A 27,232-nucleotide genomic window follows, 5' to 3' on the forward strand; every position below is an offset into this window, starting at 1 on the left:
TAAATGGGTAGACCCAACTTTCAGCTTCACGCCTCCAGGTGATGCACACGTCCAGGTGCTACGCCAAAGTGAGCGATTTGAGCTGCTGCGCGTTGCAGTTTGCTCGCCATCTTCTTCTGATGCCACTCGAGCCGTTTAGGGTCCTCCAGTCCGTCCACTTGCCACGCGATGCTGGGCACACGCACCAACTTCGCTGTTGTGGGCGACGTGCTGTTCGCGTAGAGCTGCTGGTACATGGCGATGGTGGCGACCTCTTCAATGCCCGCAGCAGAGCCGATTCCATCGACCTCGAGACGCAATGCATCGCCCATCAGAGCGAAGCCCACCTTCGTCAGCTGCTCCAGATTCCAGAGCGCGAGCGTGTTCCACGGAGATGTCAAGCCGCTTAGCTCGACCGGTTGGGTCGCCGGATTCGGTTGAAACTCGTGGCCAGGCAGCGCTGCGCCCACCACAAGATCGCGCTTGATGTCAAAGTGCGAGCGTAGGGCCTCCATGCTGGCTGCGTCCACCGCGACCTCCAGAGACTGCAGCAGCAGTGTGTCAGCCTTGGGGAAGTGATCTGCCGCCGCACCAACCAACGCGTTCAATGCTGGGACGAACTTCCCCCAGTGCAGCATCGGGATAATCTCCACTTTGCCGGCAAGAGTCCCTGTGGCCACTTCGCTCTGCAATTGAGTCATGAGGTCGCGTACAGAGTCGATGAAGGTCGAGGATGAGGATGAATCTTCGCTCGCTGATGAGGGAGGGGCTGCAATGGATCCAGCGAGCGCTGCAGGCAGCCCCACCGCAATTAGGATTCCTCCATCAGAGTAGGTAGCTGCGCGAGCACAAAACGCACGCACTTGACCCAGCACCTTCCCCACGTCGATGCGTTCGCGCTGCGAGTGGCTATGCCAGTGCAGGCGAGTGCCAACCACAGTCTCCCCCATGATGCGAGTGCCGATTTGGGGCTGAATCTGATTCTAACGGCCGAAATCTGATAATGCCACTTCAACATTGTTATTTAGTTCATATTGGTTTGGTATCGTTACCTCCCTCATAACGAGGCAGAGCTCTTGCTACTGAACCAATGCGCTCGCTCTTCGCCACGAAGAATTAGTAGTAGTAATCACGATGCGGTGGTGGTGGGCCATATCCAGGAGGAGGAGGGCCGTAGCCTGGTGGTGGGTACTCATACCCTTGTTGGACAACCACAGGTTGAACGTACACCTCTCTGGGGGAAGGCGAGTCGTAGCCGCCTCGACGTCGGTCGCCGTCGTTTGCTGCGGAAGCGCCGGCAAGGCAGCACGAGGCGCAGCACAGGCCAGCCAAACATCCGCAGCAGTCGTCAGCACAGCAAACATCGCACCCGGGCCCGTCGTCAGGTCCGCACATGTTTTTTTTTCCTCTACGAAGCTCGGAAGTTCTTCTCAGTCGGTCGGTTTGTACGCCAATTTCTTGGACTTGGTGCTCTGCTGGAAAGTCTATCAATGAGATCGTTGGCATGCCTACGAGCAGCTTCATTTTCATCCGTCCTGCGACGTGGGCACACTTGAGCTTTGTAAATCGGTATGTCTCAGTTCTTGAGAACGGATCCAAAATCTCTTGTTGACGCTCGACCAATTTACCCACACCAAGGTGTATCATCATCCGCGTATACTCCTGTACATGCTCGTCTCGTCCGACAGCGTATATTCATTATCGCTGACCTGCTGCTGCTTCCTGCTTCGTAGCCATCGCCAATGACAGCTCTACACTTCAAGTTACAGCACCTAGTCATTTTGACTGGCAGTCAACCGCTGAAGACCCCTTCGTGCTCTGGGACCCTCTCGCAGTCTTCTACCACTCCTTCTCTCATTATTAGGCGTCGGCGCGCACTTGGGGCTGCGGCGGGCGGATCTGTGACATCACCACGGGCTGCACGGTAACATCGCGCGAGATGTCGTAGTCACGGCGGCGAGGGTCGTCCTCGGCAAGACGTCGGCGGTTGCTATCGTTCGCGGAGGAGCATCCACCGGCGCAGCAGGTCGCGCAGCAGGTGCCTGCGAAGCATGAGCCTGAGCTGTCGGGCATTGTTGGTCTCGCTTCTCTCGTGTGCAGTTTCTTGGGAAGTGTGTGATTCAAAGACAGGTCTTCCCTCTGATCCAGCTGTGCGCGAGCAAATCGTCAGTACATGTAGTTTTTTGAAGTTGACGCCGGGTAAACTGACTTAAAGAACGGAATGCCAGCGTGTGTGCGTGTGCTAAAGAGATAGATGCCCTTATACGAACTACATTACTCTTCTCAGTTGTGCTCAGTTCTTACGGCCGCTCTGCTCGAGGAACGTCGTCATGACCGACATCACCGTGGCAGTCAGCGCTTGGCGGTCTTTCTCGCGCTCCTCACGCTCAAGCTCTCGCTCTCGCTCTCGCCGCTCCGCCTCCAGGCGGCGTTCTTCACGCTGCAGCAACAGCATCTGCTCGGTACTCCGAGTTTGCTGCTCCACCATTTCTTGGAGCAGGGCCTTGAGCTCAGCAATATTCGTAGGGTCCGTCTTATTCAGGACCGAAGCGATCGTCACCGGGTTCATAGATGTTGGCGCAGTAACCGTCGCCGACGAAGTCGCTGACGCTGGTGGAAGTGCCGGCTCGGGCTCAGACGTAGGCGTGATAAAGCTCTGGATTGCGGATGAGGCGACTTCGGAGCGAATGCGGGCCGGCGATGACGGCTCACTCGTACTACTGGTAGAATCCTCATCCTGGCTCGTTGTAGGGCGAGTAATTTTTCGTTCTTCTACAGTACTGACCGCCCCAGTGGCGATCGCCACGTTCTGCGCAAGCAAAGCTGCACTGACGGGGTCCCCACCGTCGAGCAGCGTGACCAACTCCGTCATGAGAACTTCAAGTTCACCTGCAGGAGCCCCCTTCGGCCCCACCACACGTCCGTTGTTGCGCTTGACGCGCTCGCGGTACTTGGACACGAGGTTCTCGAATCGGTAGCGTACAATAGGGCCTTTGATGTGGTGCTTGGAGAACGCCGGGCTGTTGTCAAGTTTGGTCGCCACATCCTCCCACGCTGTCGAGATCGCGCCAAACTTGGCACGGAACGGCAGTGTCTCCTTGACGTAGCTGACGAGGAGGAGGTCGTCTCCAGGCGTGAACCGTTGACGGGTGGGCTTGATGACAATGGGCAGCGCTTGATCCTCGGAATCCACGAGGAGAGACGTGGACGACGAAGGCTGCGGCCCCACTGGGGACGGAGCGATGGTCACCTGGGACGGCGGCAGCATCGCCTTCTTCTCCGCAGGGGGCAGCCCATCCTCCGCACGGATTTTTCTGGGGCGGCCGCGCTTGCCCAACGTGTGGATCTGTGGCTCGGCCTCAGCAGCTTCCAGCTTGGGCACCACCTCAGCCATGATGCTCTGGAACGAAGCGTCCTGCGACGGGGCGTCATCCGGGTGGCTGCCGTTCTTGACCCAGTTGCGGTAGCGCCCCACGAGACGCTCGAAGCGGTTCTTGGCGATAGGACCCTTGAGATGGTGCATCTTGAAGGCGCTGCAACCGTTGAGCGTGTTGGCGACCTTCTCCCAGCCGGCCATAAGCCCGCCGTAGGGCGCCCGAAACGGCATGTCCGTGTTCACCTGCACGACCAGCAGGTAGTCCTGGTTGGGGCCGAAGCGCTGGCGGACACGCTGTTTGGGCGGCATGGTATGAAGCGAACTACCTGCTCCCCACTTCGCGCTTTTTCTCTTTTTTTCGATCGAGGAAACGCCAGATCCAGCACCTCTTTGGTTCGATAACATGTGGTTTTGCAGGATCTGTGATATATCACAGCCCTCGTTGTATGGATAACACAAGACACACTAACCCCTCCAACTGACTGATCTTTAGAGTTAGAGGGTATCGAACATGAAAGGAAAGGAAGTCGAAAATTGGCCGCCTTGTGGACGAGCTTGCTTCATTCAACGCGCTGGTGGCGTGGCCCGCTCTAAATGTAGCTCTATACTCAAATATTGGTGAGGCCGTACAGCGGGATGTTCTGCAGCGATTCCTGGACGTCAGTGCACGTAAACCCAGTGGTCAGTTAACGGCAGTGCCTCAAGCGCACACCGCGGCGCAAATGAGCACAATGTAATGCGTACCATTGAATGCAGCGAGTTGATCATGCAACCGCACTCCACCACTTCTCCACCAAGCTTCTCGACGAGCTCCACTGTCACCTTGAGCGTGTTGCCCTGCAATGCAGACAGCACCAACAAAATGAGCCATCCTTCGACTAGTGAAATGGCACAAAATAAGGCATAAAGGTCATACCGACGCAACCAGGTCGTCGATAATGACGGCGCGTCCTCCGCTCGTGATGGCGTCTTGGTGGATCTCCAGGCGTCCAGTGTAGAAGCCCGACACGTAGTCCACGCCCACCGTGTCTCCCGGCAGTCTGCGTGCGCGCCGCACCGGCACGAACGCGGCCTGGAGCGCCAATGCCAGCGGCGCGCCGAAGATGAACCCCCGGGACTCGCAGCTCACCACGTGCGTGATCTGCTGGCCCGCGTACCGGAGCTTGAGGGCGTCGATGGCCACTTGGAAGGCCACGGGGTCCAGCAGCAGCGACGTCACATCGCTAAAGTCTGCGCCAGGTTTGGGGAAGTTGCTGAACACGCGAATCTTTTGCTTGATGTAGGCCGAGACCTCCTCCTCGTTCGCCAAGTCCACGGGTGGCCGCGTTGCGAGTTTCTCGCCGCTCATAATTCACTGTGACGCACGTGAATGCGTGCGCGACGTATTTCGGACTATATTTTGAGGAATCACAATGTGGACCAATCCAGTTGAACCTATCACAGTTTGGACCAATTGATTATTCAGCATGTTTGCAGCTGGACGGAAGGCGGCGGCAGACTGCTCCTCGCAGAGCGTCCGGGCAGGCGTAGAAGTCGGCCGTAGTCGTCAGCAAGATGGCGGTGCGTTGTGTAGATGCTGGTAGATGCAGTATTGGAATTGACACTGTTTTCCCTGTTTTATTCATTAGATTGGCTGAGCAGTGGCAAGAGCTTTTCCAGTGGCACTGGTGACGAGAAAGCCCACGCAACTGAGTCACCAGGATCCGTGCTGCAAGTTTACAAGCATCGACACAGTAAACATCGCCATAAGGAGAAGAAGAAGGACAGGGAGGAGAAGCAGAAGTCACTGGCCGCAACGTCGCGTAAGAGTCGCCACCTCTCCAAACACAAGAAAAAGAGCAAGGACAAGAAAAGAAAAAGGTCCAGGAGTCGATCAGATAGCAGTGATGATGATAGGGACTACCACTCCAGTCATCGCTCTCCACGACGTCGGCGGCGTAGCCGAAGCAACCCACGCTCCCGGGCTCGATCCCAGTCGCCCAGACACAAGGAAGGGAAGCGGATTATTACTGATACAACTAAAGAAATTGCCCTCCGCGAGGGTGTAGCTGCTGACGGAGAGGGCAAAATTTTTGAGTTCGACTGCGTGGGTGACCGCAACAATCAGTTCTTTGGGTCGACGTACGTCCATGACCGGCCTCTCTACGAGTTGGCAACACGACGGAATTTCCTGACGGGTAATTGGATATCTCATAAACAGCCAACATACGCGACTCCTAGAAGGCAGGCAGAGAGGAAAGACTCCAATCGGTATTTCTCGCTGGAGGCCCGAAAAGCGGAGAAAGACGCTCGGCAGAAGCGTCTTTATATTGCCTACTCGGAGAGACGGTCGGCTCGCGCGGCAGCTAACGAGGACTTAGGTCACAGCCAAGACAATCAAGCTGGCAGCCGTGTCTTTTCTCGCCCACCCGAGATGAATTTTATCCCTCTTGACCCGGTTGTTGATGTCAGTTGGCTCGAGGGTGGTGTCATGGGTGAAGGACGCAATTACAGCTTAGCTGTCAGTGATGATGATAAAGGGATTCTGCTATCTGATGGACAGAGCGTGGAACAGTATCTTGTCCAACGTAATAAGTTACTCAATACTGCTGTAGCTGTAAGCCCGCAGGATATCGACGCTTGGCTCGATCTGATGGTATTTCAAGAGCATACGATGCGTCTTTTTCACACCAAGACAAAAAAAATGAATTTGGTCATGAAAGCAAGTGTGGAGGACAAGCAAGCAGCAATTTTGGCAAAAGCGCTTGCTAGTAATCCCCAGTCGCGTGAATTGCATCGCGTGAAGCTGAACATGTCGTTACAATCTCAGGCGAGTGATGACCATGACTCCTTTCATCTGCAGTTAGAGAGTCTTCTTACTGAAGATCTTACAAACAGCGAGCTGTGGATCAAACTACTTCAAAGTCGTCAGCAGCACTTTGGAAGTTTCTCGATGCAATCAATACGCGATCTGTACGCACGTATACTATCTGTTATGAGAGCAGAACACGAAAATGTTGCAAATGGGGCAACAGCGCCGGCGAAGTCACCATTGTCAGCCACAGACTTGAAGGGGATGACTGGGATTGAATCTCGTGACCCATCACTGGAGAAGTTGTCGTTATTACTACTTGATATTCACTTTCTCATGTGCGTCTTTGAGAAAAAGGCGGGTTTTGTTGAACGCTCAATTGCCCAAATACAAGCACTAATGGATTTTAGCATAAACGACTGTGCTGGAAGTACAAGGAGTGGCAGCACTGGAGCCCATTTGGATCTGCTACAAAAGTTTGCCGTGCGGTGGAATGACGAAAGCACGGTGGGATTTGGAGGGGAGGGCTGGAAGAACTTCACGTCAGTTGATTGCACTTATGAAGATGATCCCCCCCATTTTTCTGCCTCTGAGTTTGAGGAGTACATCCAGACAACTTGCGTTACTACGCTCGACCAAGTGAACCCCCCTAAAATTCTGCGTACCAAAGAGCACAAGCAGAGTCTTTTGTGTGCTTCAGCGAAGTACAAATGCAAATCTCGTGTAAAAGGTGGTACAAAGTCTGACATTTTTGGTGAGAGAAGCAGCGACTTGGGGTCAAGATTAGCCGATTTTGATGCAAGTGACGATTCAGAGATTGAATCCAGAACTGGTGGTAAACTCATCTACAGCAACCTACATGGGTACCGCATTAGCGTCGATAATGCTGATGATACTAAAGAATACGAGCGCATCCTAGGTGAGCTGCGCGGTACGGAAACCGCGCGAACCCGGCAAGATCAATTGCTTGAAAAGGAAAAGATGAAGCGTGCGATGCTTGTAGATACAGAATCGGAGGTGGAAGACCAACGCGCAAATTACGATATGATCGAAGAAGGCGACCGCTTTGTGAAATGGCTTATGCACGAGGAAGTGCAGACAGCGTTACAATGGGTTCCTCTGCGCTCAAGCAACCCTCTTCACCACGAGCTTATCGAGCTGCAGCCGGACCGCGCAATACTGACTGAAGAAATTCAACCATTTCTGTTCCCTGTTTTGGCTGCGAATCAATGGCGGCTAATTGCTGAGCTTCTGCATATGTGTGGCGTGAAGTGGTGTGGTGAGTACGCATGGGAAAATAATCTTCAAGTTTGTCAGTCTATGTATGCAGACGATGCTACAGATTTCGAGCTGCTTGTAGCTCCAATTTTGTCTGTACTTGACCCCCAAGCATTTTACTCTAAGAAACAAACGCTGTTTCTTAAACCCCACGACCGAAAGGGTTTGCTCCAGAGTGCCCTACTCGACGACGTCGCAGTGGAGCAACGTGTGCTCCGTGATCCCAACAAGGTGTCATTTGTACGAAGAACCTTTATGAGGGCGTTGGGTGTCTTTTACAACGCTGATAAAGATCTCGCAAGCATGCTAAAATGCCTGTGGATTAGCTTTGAAGCCGAAGTCATACGTACCGTTGGTGGTGAAGAAGCAAATTTAGTGTATGCTCGGCGTTTGAGCCAACGCTTGGCTCAGAAAACGTCTAACGTCGACACAGATTATGATGTGCTGTATGCCTACGCCAAGTTGGAGCTTAAACTCGGAAATGAACGCCAGGTACGACGGATCTGCGAGAGTACTCTCACCGCAATCGGTACCCCGCTGTCAAGCAACGCCGCCATGGCTAGACATTTTCATCGCTTTGTCTTTCTTCACGCGCGGCTAGAGATGTGGCCGTCCACTGACGAAATGAACCAAAGTGCAGCACTCACTCGTGATCAAGAGCGCCTTCGTATATTACGGTGTCTGCACACGCTACGTGACGTGTGGCGACCAGATTGCAAAGAGAAGGAAACACTGGATGCAATTACAAAAAAACATCGGAAGCAGACTCGTGCTTTCTTGGAGGAGCAATTGATGTCGGATCGATCGATCGGAGCAAGCCTGATCGCTAGATATCGCACCGAGCTTGGCATTGCCATTCGGCAATGCGTTCAAGTTACTCCACGTGGTTGCGAGGGCCATACAACAAGTGACAGATCTCAATCCCGGACAACCTGCTGGGCTGGGTACTGCGTACACAACTTGGCCCTCGTTGTTTATGCATTCCGAGGGTTAGAAGCAGCCTGTCACGAATACCGCCAAGCGTTGGTTAATACCAAACACCATAGCTGCTCACATCAAGCGTGGCTGTGGACTTGCTTCCTCGAATTCATGCAGCAGCATCAGGCTTCGGGTTTCTTTCCCGTGGTTGCTCCTCGTGCGTGGCGCTCGTCAGTCAGTCAAGCGGTTGAAAAGTTTCCGAACAACGCGCTATTTCTTCGGCTCTTTGTCGATGCCGAGACTGGCAACACTATCTCTCAGGTGCTTCGTAACTACTTTCTTCGGGTTGAGAAGCGCTGGCAACGATACTACGATTCACCGGAATTGGTAGAGTGGTTGTTCGCTCTACTCTGTGAAATTTCCCGCGTTGAACGAGCTGCGATTATCAAGGATTTGTCTGATACGGCGCAGTCGAGCTCCAACAAGCCTTCTCGCCAATTATGCTGCCTCTTTCATCGATGGGGGATGAATGCAACCGCGGTTGGACGTATCAGGCAAATGTTTGAAAGTATGGTTAATCATATTCGGACAAAAGGCAACGCACTCTGCTGGCGTCTGTACATGCGCTTTGAAGTAGCACTAGGAAAAGTGGATGCCGCGAAAAAGATATTGTATCGTGGAATTGCAGCTTGTGCCTGGAGCAAAGCGCTGTACATGGATGGACTTCGCATGCTGCGAGTGTATTTGAGCGAGGACGAATGCCAGGAACTCTTCAGTTTTATGGAGGCCAAGGAGCTCAACATACGATCCGACCTCGAGTGAAGAGTGAACCCAAAATTAGCATCTTCATATCATTAGCTGGAGAGCGATGGTTTTAGTGCCGATGCAAGGACGAGATGTGAGTAGTGAAGCGGCCGGAGGTAGCATAGGGCCCGAAAGAACAGGTAATCTCCGTGCAAACAACAGCTCAAGGTTCACGTTCTGACTATATAACTGGGCAATGAGCTTAGATCCCCTTGTCCGTCGTCTTGCTGCTGTTACTGGAGCGGAGTGGAGTGTGGCAGGCATTTTGAACGAAGTTTTACCAGAACAAAGAAGTTTATGCAACGCAAGATGCTTGCTGGAGTCCCGGCAACCACATAGCAAAGTGCTCGACATTAAAAGGCCCCAGGCTTTTGAAAACAAAAGAAAGCGATATCGATCTGTGGTACCACTACAGATAGTCTCCTCCGCGCCTAAACAGCCTGCCATCTCGCATCCCAATAAGAGATCAAATCTGGAAACTTCGTCTGACAGCTTTCGCGGGCATGTACTTTCAGTGTGGGAAGACAAATTCCGTTTAAAGTCTTTGGCCGTGGAGGATGCCCTCCTCTTGCTTGCACAGCCGAACGTGGCGAGCACACTTGAAAGCGCTAGTTTTCTGCGAGAAGTGCGCCTGACGTACGAGCAAGTTATGGAGCTGGAAATGGCGCTTGCCACGCTTCGTCGTCAAAACGAGTGCGCCGATTTTCATTCTCCAAAACGATCTTCCAGTGGTAGGAGAGCTACAATGCCGCTGTGCAAGATGCTTGCCCGCAATGCATGGCATCATAGTCGAACATTCTCAGTTGCCCAAACGCTGCCAGAAGTTATTACTTTCAAAAGATTGGCATCTTCCTCCTCAACACAGGCTTCGACAGCTTTTACATCTACTCGCGCTCGCCCAAAGTACACAAGCAAACTCCATGATAAGGGATATGATACTTCTCAGCTGAGTATCAAGCAAGCAAGTCGGGTAGAATGCATCCCAATCGGACCAAACCCCGTCAGTTGTACGTGCCATGCCAAAATGTACATCAGCTATGACGTTGACATTTTGATGTGTTCTGCTCCTACAGATCAGAAGGTCTGTCCACAAAGCATTCGCGACTGGGTTCGCGATCACTGCATGGAAGAAGTAGCTCGTTCTGTGACAATACGACAGAACTTCGCAGTTGAAAAACTCTATGTACGAATCCCGGATACTGACATTCATGCTTTACTGCAGAGCTGACCTTGCTCGTCGTGCCTTCCATCAGATTATCTTTTCCAAACACTGCTATCAAGCTAAGCACCGCCGGTTTTCTCGTTGGCTTCAGCAAGTGACGTGGATGCAGTGCGATGAACAGATTCGCAGATTTTGCCGTCTGTAGGTTTCCTATTCATCTCATGGTGCATCCGATTGATCAGAAGCTCACTTATTATCATGTGGACAGCAAATGCGCATTGTGGGTTCTCCAGAAATCTCGCAAGAAACTGGAAAAATTAGTCTTTTGCTTATGGAGTCGCTGGATGGTGGACACTGTACATCAACGCGAGGACGAAACCATCGCTGCTGCTGTCACCATTCAAAGCTGGGTTCGTAGTGTGAAAGGTAAACGAACTGCGGCAGTTCGCCACCTGCACGAAGCCGCGACTTCAATCCAAGCAGGTTGGCGAGGATTTTACTGCAGAAAGATGTTCAAACGAAGGAAGCGATTTTATGCGTACCACACAGCAGCTCATCACGTCCAGCGATGTTATCACTCCCACATTTTTCGAGAGCGCTTTGATGCCTGGATGAGGTACCAAAGTGCAGCCCGCGTAATAACGCGAGCACTTAAGCATTATATCGTGAAGAAGCGCGATTTTGTAGCTTGGTGCCATCGTCTTGCACGCTATCACGCGATAATTGCCATTCAGGTCTGGACGCGACGAACGATAACCCGCATACGGTGTGCAAATACAAAACGCGAGCGACTAGCAAAAGCCCGCCAAGTGGTGCTCAAGTTTCTTCGACGCTCAAGATTTGTGCGATGTTTTGCCGTGCGTGTGGATCGGACTCTGAAGCGGAAAACAGCAGCTGCTGTATTGCTTCAAAATGCATATCGAGCGAAGCAGGCACGCGCACGATTCTACGAGCTGAAAGTTCGGCTGGAAGACCAACGACGTCAGGAAATCTTGACGACCATGTGGAACAACGCATATGCCACCACTATCCAAAAGTGGTGGAGGAAACAGAAATATTTGCAACGGCGTCAACAACAATCACCTGAAGGATGCACGACTCTCGTAGAGTGCAACCCTCTAGTCCAAATCTAACAAGGCTACGAACAACCCATGTTAATATCTGTCACAGGTGGCACGACCACAACCAAGCTTCAGGTGTGCTCAGTTTTAATTTGAAGCTCTCCACAGAACTTGCTGAAACGGCAGCAATGACACCAACCTCCGGTAAGACGCCTCAGAAGTCGACTTTGTCGAGAGCAATTGGCCGCGAATCTGTTGGACAAGTTGATTTTGGTCGCAGGTGGCAGAGCGAGGTCTACGACTTGGGAGTGGTGATGATTGATGCAGCAGATGCCATCATCGCGGTGGGATGTGTTTTTCGGTGTGATTTGGCACCTATACCCGACAGCTCACTCGTGTGTTCCCGCGGAGTGCAACACACCTTCGTATTGATGAAGCACGAGTTCATCGAGCGTCTTCACGTGCGAACGTCAGCAAATACTCTGGTTTCGCTGAAGATATGGACGAATCTGAGGTCGTCCCAGTGGTTTGGCGGCACAGGAAAGTGGCAAGACCATGATCACTACAACGTGGAAGAAATAGCAGCCCCACAAGGATGGTACGTCTCCAGTTTCTACGGGTCACACGTTGGGCAGCGCTGTAATCAATTGGGCTGCCGGTTCGATCTGCTTTCACGATCGTCACGCATGGACCCCATTCAAGTGGATCTCTCGAAACAACAATCCAAGACGTCGCCTGTAACTATCAGAGAGGCCGATATCGACGGGAAGCCCTTCTTCTACAGCCATATGCAGCTTCAAGCGGTTGCCATCACGTGTTCCAGTCACTTGCGAGCTATCTCCATCGTTTCCGACGAGCAGTACAATCGCTATTTGCGCGATCGCGAGAGTGCCCTCGGCCCGAACGAGCACCTGCTTGAACTAATTGCAGGTGAGCGGATCCAACGCGTAGACGTCTGTCACTCCTCTTCAGCGCTAGTCGGACTTCGCCTTACGACGACGCTGCGCACTACCCAGTGGTTTGGCAGTGCAGACTCTGGGTCGATAACTTCTCTCAGTAGCGAACAGGGCTACGTCTGCGGCTTCTTCGGGACTCGTGACACCAGCGGCATCTGCTCTCTCGGTGCCGTGTGCCAACTGGAAACTCCGCCACAAGACGCCAGCAAGGATATCGCGCGCTGGGACGCCATGCGTGATGAGCTGTTGCCAGTCAAGTTCCCGACCTCGTTCTGATCGCACTTAAACGAATATATACAGTAACCTTGACTTTCTGACGGGATCTGAGTCAAACTTGTGTCCCCCCGATCATCATAGCTATGGAGAAGAGCGAGCTGCGCGTGCGCTGGCTGGTGCTGTTCCTGTCGTGCCTGTTGATGATCGGCAACTACTATTGTTTCGACAACCCTGCGGCGCTCAAGAGCCAGCTGCAGCAGCACTTCAGCAACATCCCCAAGAGCCGCTACGAGTTCCTCTTCGTACGTTAGGCCCCCGATCTTATTTGTGACGGCGCGAATTGCAATGGTTATCAAGGCAAATACGATGCTGCAAATAATTAAAACTAAATATTGCGATTGTGGCTGCAGAATTTGCTGTACACATTGTACTCGATCCCCAACATCTTGCTGCCGTTCTTCGGCGGCGTTTTGGTTGATCGCTTTGGGGCGCGCGTGATGCTCTTCGCCTTCTCGACAGCAATCCTCACGGGCCAAATAATCTTTGCAACTGGGTGCTCGCTCTCCAGCTTCAACATGATGCTGGTAAGAGCCTGCACAAGCTGACGACATTGAACGCTGCTGACTTTTGTTGTTGTTGTTGTTGGTACAACTTTGCAGTTTGGTCGAGTGGTGTTTGGATTCGGTGGAGAGAGTTTAGGTGTGGCACAGGGAACACTCGTCGCCTCGTGGTTTAAAAACAGTGAGCTTGCTCTTGCGTTGGGGATCAACCTCAGTGTTGCTCGACTTGGAAGCGTCATCAACAACGAACTGAGTCCAGTTGTCGCTCAGGATTCGAGTGTTTCGACGGCCCTGTGGGTGGGTGTTATCATGTGTATAGCCTCTACTTTCATGGTGTTGCTTGTGATCCCGATCGACAAGCGAGCTGAGAAGTTAACACAGGAAAACCAGAAAGAAGGAGGTGCGGCTGCTGAAAGCATTCACTTTAGCGATATCAAACACTTCCGCCCAGCGTTTTGGCTACTGGCGCTGAGCTGTTTGGTGGTCTACGGCTGCGTTATTCCCTTCAATAACGTGGCCAGCAGTCTTTTAATGGAGCGCGACTTTTTCAAAGAGCCTCCCGAGATGTGCCGACGATGTGGTGAAGGGCTCTACGATACTGAAGTTGATTGCCCAGCAATCGTTCCAGGATGCCCCAGCGTTCCTCCATATGGATGGCCACTCCCGTTGCTTTCTGCGAATTGCACGATCAAGGAACCGGAGGACCAGTGGAACTGCTCGACTTCACCTCCACTGATCAACGGTGACAATATCAATTGTGATGACGCGGCATGGAAACTCGGGCCGTTGACGAAGACATACTGCGCCACGAAAACGGATGCAGCGCAGAAAGCAGCTACGCCAATGTCCATCCCGTACATTATCAGCGCCGTCATATCTCCGTTTCTCGGATTTGTAGTCGACCGAGTCGGCCTCCGCGCCTTTTTGGCACTGGTGGCGCCGCTTGCCCTGACGGCAGTCCACGTCATGCTCGGGCTGACCCATGTAACTCTGTACGTGCCGCTGGTGCTCCAAGGCGTCGCCTACAGCGTGTTCGCAGCGGCGCTGTGGCCCTCTGTTCCGTGTAAGAGCTTTGAAAGTGATCTTTCATTAGGCGTTGAATCTGATCGTTCTTCTTTGTGTTATGCAGATGTGGTCCAGGCAAAGCACGTTGGAACTGCGTACGGAGCCATCACCGCCATCCAGGTGCGGACCCCGCCCCCTGTTTCTTGCGCTGTGTGGCGTTGCTTGATTCTAAGCATTTGTATATTTTTGTGTGCGTATCTACCCAGAACATTGGACTCGCACTATTTCCGCTGGCTGTGGCGGCGGAATTCAACCACGACGATCGGTACATCCCCGGCGTGGAGCTTCTCTTCGTGTCGTTCGGCGTGCTGGGCAGTCTAGTGGGCATCGCCCTCAATGTGGTGGACTACCAGAACGGATCCATCCTAAATCACACGAACGCCAAGAAGAGGAGGATCTCGCTCATGCTGGACGAGGATGCACTCGACACGGAGGCGTTGCTGGCCGCCGAACACTAGCTTCGGAGCTTTTCAAACTTCAAGGCTCAGGTGTAGCCATTTCCTCTTCAACGTGGAAGCTGGAGCATGATATGGTGTACTATGGGCTGAATCAATCTATCGCTGCATATGTGTACGCGCTCAGAGCGTGAAGCTTGGTGTGCATTTTCAAGTTGTGCGCGCGGGCAGACGATTTTTAGCCTGCTGCTGCGTTTGCTTTGCACTCTGACGACGGCTGGCTTTATGAACTGACTTGCCTATACCGGTTGAGATGTGACCAGGAAGTCACTCGAACGGTCATGGCGTTGTGAGCGACATTCTGAAACGACAGGAAACATTGGATCATTGGATCATTGGTAATGGCGCCATCTCGGCGCACGTTCACTGCGCATGCAGGCGGTCAGTGCACTGCAATGACCACCTCGACGCCGTTTGTAGATATATGGAAGACATCCATCCCTCTTGAATATTTTTCTCGGCTTATGAGGGATAGGCATTTACCACGTCAGATTTGAGACTTGATTTTAGTATGGCGTGGAAAAGGGGTGTTTCGTCTTGACTACCGGGACTACGGGAAAAGGGGGGGAGAGTTGGCTTTTGGCTGGCGATTGCCGGCGGCAGCAGCACAAACGAAGAACCACAGCGAGGCGAAGAAGGCTCTCGTTACGGCACTTGTGAGGAGTCCACCCCTCCTTTGCCCCCTGTGACTCGCGTTATTTGGTCCCGCCCTCTCTTCTCCTCCTTCGACAGCTGAGCGCAGAGAGATCCCCCCCCTTTCCTCCTCTTCTCCCCTCAGCAGCTACCATGGACGCGTACGAGCAGGTCCGCATCATCGGCAAAGGCTCGTTCGGCGTCGTCACGCAGATTGTGCGCAAGGCCGACCGCAAGGTGAGCAGCTATGGACTCGCAGAACGGACGCAATGTGTTCAGCATTCAGAGACTAACTCGTTAATGGCTGCAGACGCTCGTGTGGAAGGAGGTCAACTATGGCGCCATGAGCGAGAAGGAGAAGCAGCTCATCGTCAGCGAGGTGCGTTCGACTTTTCCTCGAGAGGGGTTGAATATGCTGATTTTGTATGGGCGTCTTCTCTACACAGGTGAACATTCTGAGGGAGCTGCGCCACCCGCACATTGTGCGCTACCTGGACCGAGTGATCGACAAGCAGGCCACCAAGATTTACATCGTCATGGAGTACTGCGAAGGTGGAGACCTCGGCCAGTTCATCAAGAGGAAGAAACGGGAAGGGTACGCACTTTCACCGCCTGTCCGAGGAAATCATATCATACACTGGGTGTTAACCTATGCCTTTGTCGTTGATGGCAGGTCCTACATCGAAGAGGGCTTCATCTGGCACATTTTCACTCACATCTTTCTGGCACTCAAGGAATGTCACCGCCACCGTGAAGGCAACGCCATCCGCCCCATTCTGCACCGTGACATCAAGCCTGGCAACATTTTCCTAGACTCCAACGTACGCCTCTGATTTTGATTTCTTTTCTTGTGAGGGTTCTAATATTCCATTTGTTTTTTCAGAACAACGCCAAGCTCGGCGACTTCGGGCTTGCCAAAGAGCTGAGCAGTGAGTCCCGCTTTGCCCAAACGAACGTAGGCACCCCATACTACATGAGCCCGGAGATGGTGAATGAAATGACCTACGACGACCGTTCCGACATTTGGGCACTAGGCTGTTTGCTTTACGAGATGGCCACGCTGGGCCCCCCTTTCGACGCTACAAACCAACTGGCACTGGCGAAGAAGATTAACGCCGGCAAGTTCACACGGATCCCGTCGCAGTACTCAGAGGGTCTCTTTCAGGTCATTCGCTGGATGCTGCACAGACAACGTTCCCGACGACCGAGAATCGAGGATTTGGAGCGTGTCCCGCAGCTGCAGCAGAGATTACGTGCGTACGCTGCTGCTAACACTCCGCAGCCAGCTGCCGACCAGAACCTGCAGACGTCTTACAACCAGAAGATGAAGGAACTGCTTGGCATTGAGGAGGATCTGCGCCGTCAGGAAGCCGCTCTCATGGCTCGTGAAAAGAAGCTGAAAGGTAAGAAGTCAGTATCGCTATGTTGCATTCAGATCAGTTAGCTTACGCTGCGCTGTGTTGTTTGTCCTGCAGAGTTGGAGGTGGACTACATGCGTCGCGAAAGTGAGTTGAAGAAGCGGGAGCAGATGGTAGAAGTGATGACACGCAAATTGTCGTACAACGCTGCCAAAGTGGGATCCCCAACAACTTCTGATGACTCAAACTCCAGTGCAGACAACAACTTAAGCCACGGAGGCTCGCAGAGCCCTAATCGACGGGGCGACAATAACAGCGAAAGCCCTCCAGGTCGAAGCGGTCGAGGACAAAATCTTGCTGATTTCCAGTCCAATTCCGCCAGTGATCTGGGTGCTAAGGTTGCTGCTGAGGAGGTCCAGCAGCCAAGTAGGTCTCAGCGCGGGTATCCGGCCAAAGGCCAGAGCAGTCCTTACTATGGCCCAACGGGCGATGTCAGCTCGACTCCGTCGACGGCAACAAGACTCCGCGATGCCCCTGAACAAGTCGCAAACTTGGTAAGTCTTCACGTCTCTATATAAAAGTTGTGAACCGAAGTAAGTAGTTCTCCGATTTGGTTGCTCAAATTGACGTTCTTGCTTGAACTTCGTAGATGAAGGGAATGTGGAGAAAGAACAACTAGCTGATGCGGCGTGTACTCAAACGAGCATGAGAAGCTGAAGAGCACGGCATCAGTTTGATCTTGTCTGCAAGGCGAAGCTGAGCACAGGCCAGAACAGCGGAGGGGATGCGGTGCGACAGTAACGTATTATCTGCATGTGTTTTGGTGTAACTAATCGACAATGAAGAAGGCCCAACGTTAGCGAACCAGCGAGCCACACGCCCTTTGTCGAGTCTTTTCACCGCCAATACGCACCGCCGGCGCCATCAGTATTTGTACAAGATAATCAACCAAAAGCACAAGAAAAATCAAGGCGCGGAACCCAGTAGCAGGGCGAGCGTGAACCTGCAGACGAGGTTTGCACAGATAGAGTCCCATTGTTGCATGAGGGCCAGCGAGGACGGAAGCCGTGGGGTAACTTCATGTTCCGGTGGTCCAGCCATGCAGCGAGAAGACAAAGAGGAGGAGGTAGGAAGGAACCACAGTAACATCAAGATTTGATAAATTCTTTCGATATTGCTGAGTGTTTTCTTGCAAGTGTGATTTCATGTAGGCATGAATGGTGGGGGTGTATCGTGGCAAGATCCATAATCTTGATGCTGGCTGCATTGTCCTGAGGGCGAAAACCTATCAGAAGTTCATAATTGCCTTGACTTCTTTGGCTACTTACTTCGAATCCTCAACTTCTGTCTTGGCATCGTCCTCTGCTTCTGTCGTCGTAGTCTCTTTAGCTTCGACTCGAATCTGCAGCAACGCTTCAACGTTCGTGCGGCATATGGGGCACGTACTGGAGCTCTTTCGCAGCGCTTCGGCGCACTCGCTGCAGAGGCACATGTGTCGGCAGGGTAGAATTGTCGTGTTGCGAGGTTCGCACAAGCAGATAATGCACTCGGCACCTTCCGGAATCTCGATCTCATCCTTCGTAGCTTGATTTGTGTCAGCCTGTCCTCCTCCAGCAGCACCTCCGGCCTTGGGTGCTGCAGCCACTGACCCATCGATGCCGTAGATCTCCTGCAACTCATATGTCAGTCCGTCCACCTAGTCGACCAATAAACGACGCAGAAAGCGTGAGAACACTCCGAGGCTTGGCAAACTGCAAGCCGGCAATGTAGATGACTACCCATTCCGTACCAGGATTTTTTGCTTGAGCATCTTGATATCCCAGCAGTCTTCACCTTTCTTCACAAACGTGCAGAACGTCGACTGGGACTGCGGGCTTTTTCCTAAAGAATACGAAGTATCAGCAGGCCATGAGTAACAACATCCGAGCATGTCAAGTCGTTGCAGATTGCCCACATACTGGTTGAAGAGACTTCCAGCACGATGATCAATGGATACTGCATCGTGCCAGTCTTGTACACCATTTCATCAGGATTATACGTCGATAAGTCCAATAGCGGCAGTGGTGGGCCGTGCTTCTCTTGGTCCTCTTCCTTGGCCACCTCCTCTTCAGCCTCGATCCCGTTCAGAGAGAAGCTCTGGCCCAATCCAGAGGGAAAGTGCTCAACCAGTACAGGGTTCTTGTCTTCGTGAACAAGGGCAAAACTGGAGCTGCCAGTGTCCGCATCAACAGTCTCTGCAGCCACTAAGAAGACGCTTATCCGACACGGTTTAGTGGCGTCGAACTGGAATTCCAGTGCGTATTGTTGCGGGTGAGTGGGCGACTGCTGCAGCTTGAGACTGGCCTTCTTGAGGTTCACGTGGTTCTTCACAGTGCACGTTTGCTGTAGCTCTGGGACGTCCACAGGGACACGTCCCTGGTTGGACATGAAGGCCATGTCCGGGCGACCTCGACTCAGGTACAGCGCCTGCATCTGCGCCGGTGTGTAGCTCCCGCGCGGAGCTGCTGCCGCGCCTGCGGGCTCCCCATACAGCGTCCCTGTCGTGCTGCGCCGCTGCCGATTGACGCTGGCTGTATGGCCCATGGTGAATGCTGGACGGTCGTTTTTTATACTTAGAATATTATATTACTGTCATACACATCATCTATCTCCCAAGCTACACGATGCTGAGGAAGCGGCTCACCCCCTTGATTGCTTCTTTCCGTTGATCTCCTCTTTAAAGTCTTCGCCCATGCCCCATATATTAGCGCCCTCGTCGGCGTCGGCATTCCACATGAATGAGTTGGCTCCATCTACAGAAGCGTAAAATTCGTTAGTTGAAGTGCCTGGTTGAAGTGCTCTGACAACGTACACTTCAAGCCTTTCGCCGGAGGGCAGCCGCCGTGCAGGCTGGCAGGATCCAGTCCGTTCATTGGTGTCTGCGAGTAAAAGAAGGACGCAGTGAGCTTCACGGGTGGCACTGCGAGCCCCTCGGAGCATTCGTCCATACCCTCCCGCTCGATTCCAGTCACCACACGCTCTTTCGAGTACGGGAACACTGTCTCGCCACCTTCAGGGCAGTCATTCAGGTAGAGGAACAGCGTTGCGAACCGATTCGGTTCGAAGTGGTGCAGGTACGTCGGCTTCTCATACGCGAATAGGCTGCCAGCGCGCTTGGTCCAAGCCTCCACCACAAGGTCGAAAGCACGCGGGCTATTGCGCAGCACCTCGAGCAGAGCATCGTTGTTGTCTTGGTTCTCGACAAGCCACATGTGCAGTTCCGCAGTTAGTACCTCGACAAGGAGCTCTTCACTGTAGTCTTCAAGGATATAGCCAACCAGGCGGCTCTGAAAACTCATGTAAAATGTTGGATAGTCTTCTCCCTCGGGTCTCACAGGCTTCGGAACAGTATCTGCCTGCGTGTCCAGTAGCGTCTGTACACGCTCCTTCGCCCAACGCACCCACCGAAAGTAGTGCGAGATGGCACTAACTGGGAGTTTTGGAAAAGAATACACAAGTTCAGGAAGCCCTGCGCGATGCTCCCATGATTTCACGATGAACGGTAACATATAGCCTTTGCTCTCCAAAATCGGCCCCATGATGTTGTCCGCTTCACGTTTAAGGTTCTCGTTGATCCATGCTTCCCACTCCACATCAGCGTGCTCCCAGAAGAAGTTGGTTGCGCCCGCGTCCTCCATGAAGCCTGTCAGAAGTGCGTGATGGAATATTGTCGTGCTCTGGGCATCCGGAAACATTACGCCACCAGGTAAGAACTCAACAGGGATAACGTTGTCTCCATGCTCTTGACGAAGCTCCTCGATTTTGACTGCGGCCCAGTCGATCCATGCCTCAAACTCGTCCGCAGTCAACTGCTTGCTCCGCAGAAACACTTTCGAGTCAAAATAGTCTTCGTGCTGGCGGAAGAACTGACCCGTTTCGTACCTCACGAGTTGCATCCTTTCGGTGTAGCTAGGAGACGGAAGGCGGGCGATCCGCGCCGATCGTACACGGAAGTTGCGCGTAAACTGAGTATCATCAAGAAAAGCGGTGAAGCTCGTGCGGTCCGCGTGGTAGCCATCCTCTGCATCAACACTGTCCACGGGAGAGCGGGCTAGATGATCGACACCCTCTGCAATAATGGCATCGGCTTCCTCCTGCGAGAAGAAGCCTTCCACCGTGAACACCTTCGGATGAAGTGACTGCGTCGTGACGGTGCAGCCTTCGATCTCACGAACATAACCCACCTTGACTCCAGGCCACACCCAGAGCTGTCCATCTAGCAGTACGTGAGCAATACGTTGCGTGTTCAGCTCGTGCGCCGTGAGGATTGGCAAGCCGTCAATGGAGAAGAGCTTCATTCCATTGGCCATTCGATCAGGATCGGCTCCAAGGTGCTCTGCCGCCATCTGCGCCAGCTCCAGGAGGCATGCGTCCTCGTCCTGACGGTAAATCCAGGGCAAGAAGATCCCTTCGTTTTGCCCGTTGAGCATGAAGAAGACTCGGTCCTGTGCTTGGAGTTGCTGCTTCTGGCCCAGCACCAGCTCCACATGCGTCAAACCCTCGCCCGTCGGCCGGACGTCCGGGCACTCGAGCTGCGCCCCGACCAGCAGCGGGTGCGTGTCAATCGTCACCACTTCACTCTCATACTTGTCCACGAGCAGCTCATCAGCAGGGGGCGGCGCAGTGGCATTCGCAGCAGCCGCAGGCTCCGCGGATCCGATCAAGTCGACGAGGCGGTGCTGCAGCCAATCGGGCGGCGTCCAGACGGCAGCGACTAGCGCCACGATCGCGGGGATCACGGCCAGCGCCACCCAATTCCTCGACAGCGGCAAGCACTTGATGGTTGGCGCAGCACTCGTCGTCTTGGCCATGACACTCGACGGCGTGGCAACTTCAAGTGGTCTGACGTACGTCCAATCAGGGCGGAGTGCCGGTGACGTCTAAGCAGTGCTCATCAAGCACGCCATTTTTCCAAAGAAGGCAGAGTGCTCTGGATGTGGTATTCGGTGCAGAAAAGGTACATTCGGAATTTCGGGGAGTGCTACTAAAATAGGCATGACGTCATTGAAGCGGAGGCAAGAAGGCGAGCCCAGAGCAACAAGAACATGTAGTTATCGTGTCTTTTACCATCTCTAACCGAGACACTATCTCACTCGTCGAACCAGAGCATGAGAGCGATCGTGGTGGATACTGTATACTTCTTGGAAATCCACACACAAACCACTACAAAAAGTAGTCGCATCATCATTACTCAAGTCGCACCAAATATGCAAACGAGGTGCAGCAACGTCATCGTTTTGAGGCATTGTGGCATTCGTGCCTTATCTAGAGCACTCTAGAAATGGGAGCAATGAAGGCTCTTGTACATGTTAACTCGCGAAGACAAGCTCACTGCGACCTTCAACTTTGGCAAGTTTCAATCCGGCAGTCGATTTACACTGAAAGTTGACAATAGAATTTTCACTGTAGCCATGTCTAAAGATGAGACAAGCGCAGGTCATGATGCGCCACGGTTTTGCACAGCGAGTACGCCAGAGAGATTAGATGATACAGGTCATATCAGCTTCGTACTACTTTTTCCAGCAATGTATAATATCGGGGTATCGGACTACACAGGTCACTCGAAGGCCACGACCGCCGCGTCGACCCGCTTTGATTGGCCAGCTTGCCGAATTCAGTGCAGAAACATGCCAAGTGAGTCGCCAATTCTGGTGCGAGATGGGAGGGTCTATCGTTTCCGAATCTTGCTCGCAACCGTCGGTGGCTGCGCTGCCATTTCCGCTTTCGATCTTAAGCGTGTCCAAGGAAACATCCCACCCATGCAGTCCGCCGTGCTCAAGACTTGCCGCCGCGTAGCCAGCTCTGCTGGTCACGTGCGCTCCGCCCGCGCGCTCACGACGTACTCGGGCGGTCAGCCGTCCGAGGGCCAGGGGGGCTTCTACGGCTCGGCCAAAACGCGCTCTGAGGCCAGCTCCAAGTTCAGCCCCGGTTCGCGCGCCGAGCCGCAGGACCTGACTAAGCTGCAGCAACTCATGAAGCAGTGGGAAGCGCAGAAGACGTCACTCGCGGCCGAGGAGCAGAAGAAGGCGCTCCAGCGTCTCGCCAGCGAGGAGGAGACGCTCATCCAGCGGCTGATCATCCGGGGTGCACCCGTCTGGGGGCTCTCCACGCAGCAGCGTGAGTTCGTGGCCGAGTGCAGCAAGGCCGGTCCCTAAGCGCGCCGCTTGTGTATACAGTTCGTCGACCGGTCTGGTCGTGTCTTTGCGGAGGGCGGTGAAGCGCCGAGTGTCCTCTCGATCAACCCCATTTATATTGTCGTCGAATCTTGCTCTGCGTCTCGGAAGAATAAAACGAGATACGAGCTATAGGAAGGCAAGATGCCGGTTAATGTATCAGTTTCTCGATCACGTGCTCGGTGTACGATAGAAATCGTTGCGATGGTACATGCAGTCGTGGTGACATCGCCTCTAGACAAGTTTGCACGCGCGGCGAAGTACAGTACTGGTGCACAATGTGCAAGCGACTTTAGACCAAGCAGAAAGGATGCAAGTGGATGATTTGAATATGGCACCCAAGCAGACCTTGCAGGTCGAAAAAAAAGCTTCCTCGAGGTGGCCAAAGTGGCTGGTGCCGATCGCCACTAAAGATTTTGGTGGTAAGCCCAATTCCTTGCCACGTCACATGCTCAGCGTTTCTTCGCTCTCCATTTGTGGACCTTAAAAAGGTAGCTTTCACCCGAATATGTATTCGATCGACGTACAGTAGCTGGGTCGGAGCCTCACATATTCATTCGAGTAATCGACTTGACTTGCTGGCGGCCGTACAACGGAAGGTCTAAGGGCATGCCTGGCAGCCGACCCACACGCTCGTTCTCGTCCTGGTCGTCGACCGTCGACATTTCTTTGGCGCTCACGGTTCGTCGGAGTGCTGGGGCTTGCGCTGCTGCCGGCTCCAGCAAATCCGATAGCGCTGTGGATGCTGCGGGATCACTGGCCATCGTCAACGAAGACGCGGTCATCAGATACATCCGCAGCGTTTCCAGTCTGACATCAGGTGACGCGACAATCGTCGTAGGCGACAGTTTGTCCCCATCCAGCTCGACCGGTGCGGGCTCCATTGAGTCCGAACCTTGGATATCGTCTCCTTCCTCGGGCGTTTTCTCAGCCAACCACTCCGTCTTCAACGAGATGTCGGTGCGTTCGCTTGCCAACGCACCGAGCTGTGCCACCAGTCGAGCTCGAATTTCCGGGTGTAGACCACGTTTTACGATCATCTTGTGGTAGATCGCAGCCGAGCGCGCCCCGGATACAATCGCGCAAAGCCATTCTACAATGCGCCGGAACTGAATGACATTGTCGTGGCAAATGTGGCGACGGAATAGTTCGAAGAGCTCTGGGTACTCGCCAAGAAGGCGGTGCTTCTGCACCGCGAGTTGCTCTATGCAGCGACACAACTCGTTGCTCACCTCGTAGCCATGTATCCCTGCCGCGTAACAACCGTCGCAGAGCTCATAGTTCTCGCAGGTGTTGCATTTCCATTTCCCACCGACGATGGGGCTCATACCACAGCCATCGCATAGAGCATTTTCGTGGACGTGATTCTTGTGGTAGCGGGCATTTAAGCGCGTCTTCACATCACCTAGCACGGCACCCATGTTCGTCTTCGAGCGCAACCGACCAAATACACCACCAGAACCCGGACTAGATCCAAGAGCTCCCAGTGAGTCGAAAGGAAGCGATGGCTTTCGTTTCAAAGACTTTGGGGCTCCAATAGCCCCCTCCAACATTGACTTGGACCCAGTCACACTGGCGCTAAGATCAATCGGCTCGGAAGCAAACCGGTCCTTTGACAAAACCAGCGCTCGACTGGCATGCAGAACCGAGGGGCCTGAGGCATCTCGTTTTGGTCCGTAGAATAAATGATCTCTAGACCACAGGAGCGACGAGTTATGTGTAGTAGCTTCAGCAACTCTGTCATCGCCGCTAGTTGCTTCAAGGCGCACTTCATCCTTGTGCTTATGGTCAAGAGTGATCTTGAGGTCGGAAACGCGAACGTAACGCGTGCGTATGTAAGCTTGCACCTTCAGATCTTGGCGGTTCTTCAGTAACGGTATGATCAATCTTCTCATATTCTGGTTGACGCTCTCGTCAATGCTTTCGATTGAGATCTCAGGGTGGAAATTGGACCGAATATCTCGCCCTTCCAGTACGAATCCCAGCCATTTCGATATCTTCTCTCGCCCCTTTTCGGGTATGTTTCGAATCAAACGCTTTACGACTTCAGACTCCATGTCGATGGGTGCTACTGGGAACACCTCGTCATCCAGTTTCCACTCATTTTGTGACGTTGCTGAAGTGGTGCTGTCGTGGCGCAGACTGCCGCCAACATTGGAAAGTCTTGACTGGTCCTCCGAGTTTGAGCGACCAGCACACGGACTGGGTTGGCTTCCTCCACGAACCGAGCGCAGCATCTTCGTTTTCGTTACAAGGGAATCCAATTGTGAGTTCTGGACTCCAAGACTACGGAAGTGGACATCGTACTCACGTAACTTGTCTTGCAGTGCCTCCATCTGAGCGTCATATTCGTCACGGCAATGTGTCAACTCCGTCGTGAGTTCATTCACATGTTGACTGCGAATCTCTAGCTCATGCGACTTTGCTACAAGCTGGTGACGAAGAAATTCGTTTTCCAGAACCGAACTCGTAGCTCGTGGTCTTTCCGTCACCACACCTGCCCATGGTGTGGTATCTTCAATTTGACCACGCTTTTCAGGACCCAATTCACTGTCTTCTTCGATTGTTGCCTGAACAGACACCTCGCTATCGGCCGTGCTAGCTGTTGATAATGGAGGCGTATCAGTTGTATGACGCCTGGCCAGCATTTGATTTAGCTCTTCGCATTCCTTCGCCTTTGCCGCCAACTCGCTTTCTAAGAACGTAAGTCTCTTCATGGAGTCCTCGTGTCGGCTAACGATCGAAGCCATTTCGAGCTCATTTTGCTGGAGGTCATTGTTCTTTGTTTCCAGTTCGGTGCATCGACCTTCTAGGCTAGATATTTCTGCCCCCTTTGAGGCTTGATCATCCTCGAGTTCCTCCACTCTGGCTTCGAACATTTTCAGTTGTTCTTCCCTTGAAGATTCAACCGCTTCGCTCACGTTATTGTCTCTGGCTTCACGGAGTAAAGCTTCTAGAGAGGCTATACGCCTGTCCTTTTCAGCAACAAGAACCTTGTATTCTGCCACAGTCCGCTCCTCGTTTACCTTCGGCTTGTTCTTGATGCTCTTCGCACGGGTTCCGAATCGTAGTGTGGAGACCGTCTCCTCGCTATTGTAGCTACTAGAGCTAGCACAAACAAGAAGCGTTGTTTCCGAATTGCCTCCAAGCGAGTCTTGCAAAAGCCGCGTAAGCTTGGAGTCGCGATACGGAATGTGTGTGTTGGCGTGTCCACTCGTCAGCGCATTCATCACGCTGCCCAAGGCACTAAGCGACTTGTTAATGTGCTGCGCCTCTTTAAGGGTTTGGCCTTGAGCGTGAGTCTTTCCGACTTTCTCGGACCCAGCCAAGTCCACCAAGAACAACTTTCCGCTCTTCAATGAGCCCGTCGCCGTGTTCCGCTGTTCTATTGTGATGATGAACACGGAATGACTTCGACTTGACTCATTATTCATTCTTGTCGACGAAATGACTCGGTTCGCTCCGCCCAGTTGCATAACGGACTGCATCTCGTCCACTGAGGCGCAACACACTTCTGTCGCACCGGCCACCCACACGCCACGCTCCCGACTCTCGCGCACATTCAGATTTGTAGACGAAGGTTTGAGAAGATCACGGATTTTCTCCATGTAGATCTCTACGTACGAGACGCGCACAAGGAACTCGAGGTCCGCCTGCATGTTCTGGATCCCGTCGAAGATATCGGCCATGACGCGCGGGATTATGCCCTCGTAGTCGGCGTCCCCCGGCACACCCTCCATCGAGAAGGTCTTGCCGGACCCCGTCTGGCCGTACACGAAGCACGTGCAGTTGTAGCCGCGCAGAGCCGACTCCACTAGCGGCTTGGCTGTCGCATCGTACACGTCCAGCTGCGTTGACTTGGTGCCGAAGACCTGGTCGAACGTGAAGGTGTGATCGTCCGACACGCCGCGAGCCTCGCTGTGCACGTGCGCGGCGGCGTCGTCTTCCAGGCGCACGCACTCCACGGCCTGGTGATTCTGCTCCAGCTTATTCTGCGGGCGGAAGCGAGCGCACACGCGGATACCCGCGCGCGTCTCCGCCGCGGATCCCATCGTCTTGGTTGAAAGGGTTGACTTTTGGCCGATTTTGCATCTGATCCTCGCCAGTCGACGACTGCTGATTGGCTACAAAGTCTGCTGCTTTGAGTTCTCGGTATTCTAGTACATCTATCACCGTGGAATTTGGCTGACAACGATGCTTTAGCGCCGGCAAGCATCTAGAGTTTGCTGTAGCTCTTGCACCAGGTTTATAAGCATCACACACCCAGCGTAGATGCCATGGAATTGCCAGCCTGGTATAATAACAGCAGCTCTTCTCAGCGCTACAATACTATCAACGTATCGAACTGTGTAGTAAATGTTTACTGGGTCGCCGTACATCACTATATACGCCAGAGCAGAATACACTG

The 27,232-nt window shown here is 53.2% G+C and overlaps 10 protein-coding genes across 10 annotated transcripts; 4 read left to right on the top strand and 6 right to left on the bottom strand.

The window, feature by feature from the left end:
- Nucleotides 1-26: 26 nt before the first annotated feature.
- KRP23_8873 (uncharacterized protein) lies at nt 27-929 on the bottom strand (the record flags this gene model as incomplete). The annotated part of the gene is made up of 1 exon (XM_067894371.1): nt 27-929. One exon carries the CDS (start codon nt 927-929, stop codon nt 27-29), a length of 903 nt encoding a protein of 300 aa, XP_067743811.1.
- A 1,343-nt stretch (nt 930-2,272) lies between these two features.
- KRP23_8874 (uncharacterized protein) lies at nt 2,273-3,664 on the bottom strand (the record flags this gene model as incomplete). The annotated part of the gene is made up of 1 exon (XM_067894372.1): nt 2,273-3,664. One exon carries the CDS (start codon nt 3,662-3,664, stop codon nt 2,273-2,275), a length of 1,392 nt encoding a protein of 463 aa, XP_067743812.1.
- A 299-nt stretch (nt 3,665-3,963) lies between these two features.
- On the bottom strand, nt 3,964-4,703 carry KRP23_8875 (Adenine phosphoribosyltransferase 4; the record flags this gene model as incomplete). The annotated part of the gene is made up of 3 exons (XM_067894373.1): nt 3,964-4,008; nt 4,100-4,192; nt 4,272-4,703. 3 exons carry the CDS (start codon nt 4,701-4,703, stop codon nt 3,964-3,966), a joined length of 570 nt encoding a protein of 189 aa, XP_067743813.1.
- A 5,188-nt stretch (nt 4,704-9,891) lies between these two features.
- On the top strand, nt 9,892-12,601 carry KRP23_8876 (uncharacterized protein; the record flags this gene model as incomplete). The annotated part of the gene is made up of 5 exons (XM_067894374.1): nt 9,892-10,153; nt 10,220-10,329; nt 10,400-10,509; nt 10,577-10,734; nt 11,697-12,601. The coding sequence occupies 5 exons, from the start codon at nt 9,892-9,894 to the stop codon at nt 12,599-12,601; spliced, it is 1,545 nt and encodes a 514-aa protein (XP_067743814.1).
- An 83-nt stretch (nt 12,602-12,684) lies between these two features.
- Nucleotides 12,685-14,624, top strand: KRP23_8877 (Major facilitator superfamily domain-containing protein 1; the record flags this gene model as incomplete). Its single annotated transcript, XM_067894375.1, has 5 exons — nt 12,685-12,843; nt 12,952-13,125; nt 13,201-14,164; nt 14,231-14,286; nt 14,373-14,624. 5 exons carry the CDS (start codon nt 12,685-12,687, stop codon nt 14,622-14,624), a joined length of 1,605 nt encoding a protein of 534 aa, XP_067743815.1.
- Nucleotides 14,625-15,407: 783 nt separating this feature from the next.
- On the top strand, nt 15,408-17,291 carry KRP23_8878 (Serine/threonine-protein kinase Nek2; the record flags this gene model as incomplete). Its single annotated transcript, XM_067894376.1, has 7 exons — nt 15,408-15,491; nt 15,565-15,633; nt 15,701-15,849; nt 15,928-16,075; nt 16,138-16,657; nt 16,730-17,166; nt 17,262-17,291. 7 exons carry the CDS (start codon nt 15,408-15,410, stop codon nt 17,289-17,291), a joined length of 1,437 nt encoding a protein of 478 aa, XP_067743816.1.
- A 645-nt stretch (nt 17,292-17,936) lies between these two features.
- KRP23_8879 (putative E3 ubiquitin-protein ligase LOG2) lies at nt 17,937-19,195 on the bottom strand (the record flags this gene model as incomplete). The annotated part of the gene is made up of 3 exons (XM_067894377.1): nt 17,937-18,308; nt 18,402-18,493; nt 18,571-19,195. 3 exons carry the CDS (start codon nt 19,193-19,195, stop codon nt 17,937-17,939), a joined length of 1,089 nt encoding a protein of 362 aa, XP_067743817.1.
- Nucleotides 19,196-19,291: 96 nt separating this feature from the next.
- KRP23_8880 (putative prolyl 4-hydroxylase 8) lies at nt 19,292-21,462 on the bottom strand (the record flags this gene model as incomplete). Its single annotated transcript, XM_067894378.1, has 2 exons — nt 19,292-19,404; nt 19,464-21,462. 2 exons carry the CDS (start codon nt 21,460-21,462, stop codon nt 19,292-19,294), a joined length of 2,112 nt encoding a protein of 703 aa, XP_067743818.1.
- A 948-nt stretch (nt 21,463-22,410) lies between these two features.
- KRP23_8881 (uncharacterized protein) lies at nt 22,411-22,806 on the top strand (the record flags this gene model as incomplete). Its single annotated transcript, XM_067894379.1, has 1 exon — nt 22,411-22,806. One exon carries the CDS (start codon nt 22,411-22,413, stop codon nt 22,804-22,806), a length of 396 nt encoding a protein of 131 aa, XP_067743819.1.
- Nucleotides 22,807-23,369: 563 nt separating this feature from the next.
- On the bottom strand, nt 23,370-26,876 carry KRP23_8882 (Protein ref(2)P; the record flags this gene model as incomplete). Its single annotated transcript, XM_067894381.1, has 2 exons — nt 23,370-25,689; nt 26,665-26,876. The coding sequence occupies 2 exons, from the start codon at nt 26,874-26,876 to the stop codon at nt 23,370-23,372; spliced, it is 2,532 nt and encodes an 843-aa protein (XP_067743820.1).
- Between the last annotated feature and the right edge of the window lie 356 nt (nt 26,877-27,232).

The sequence above is a fragment of the Phytophthora ramorum genome (genome assembly GCF_020800215.1).
Source record: "Phytophthora ramorum isolate Pr-102 chromosome Unknown Phyram_PR-102_s0007, whole genome shotgun sequence".
Classification (NCBI taxonomy): domain Eukaryota; phylum Oomycota; class Peronosporomycetes; order Peronosporales; family Peronosporaceae; genus Phytophthora; species Phytophthora ramorum.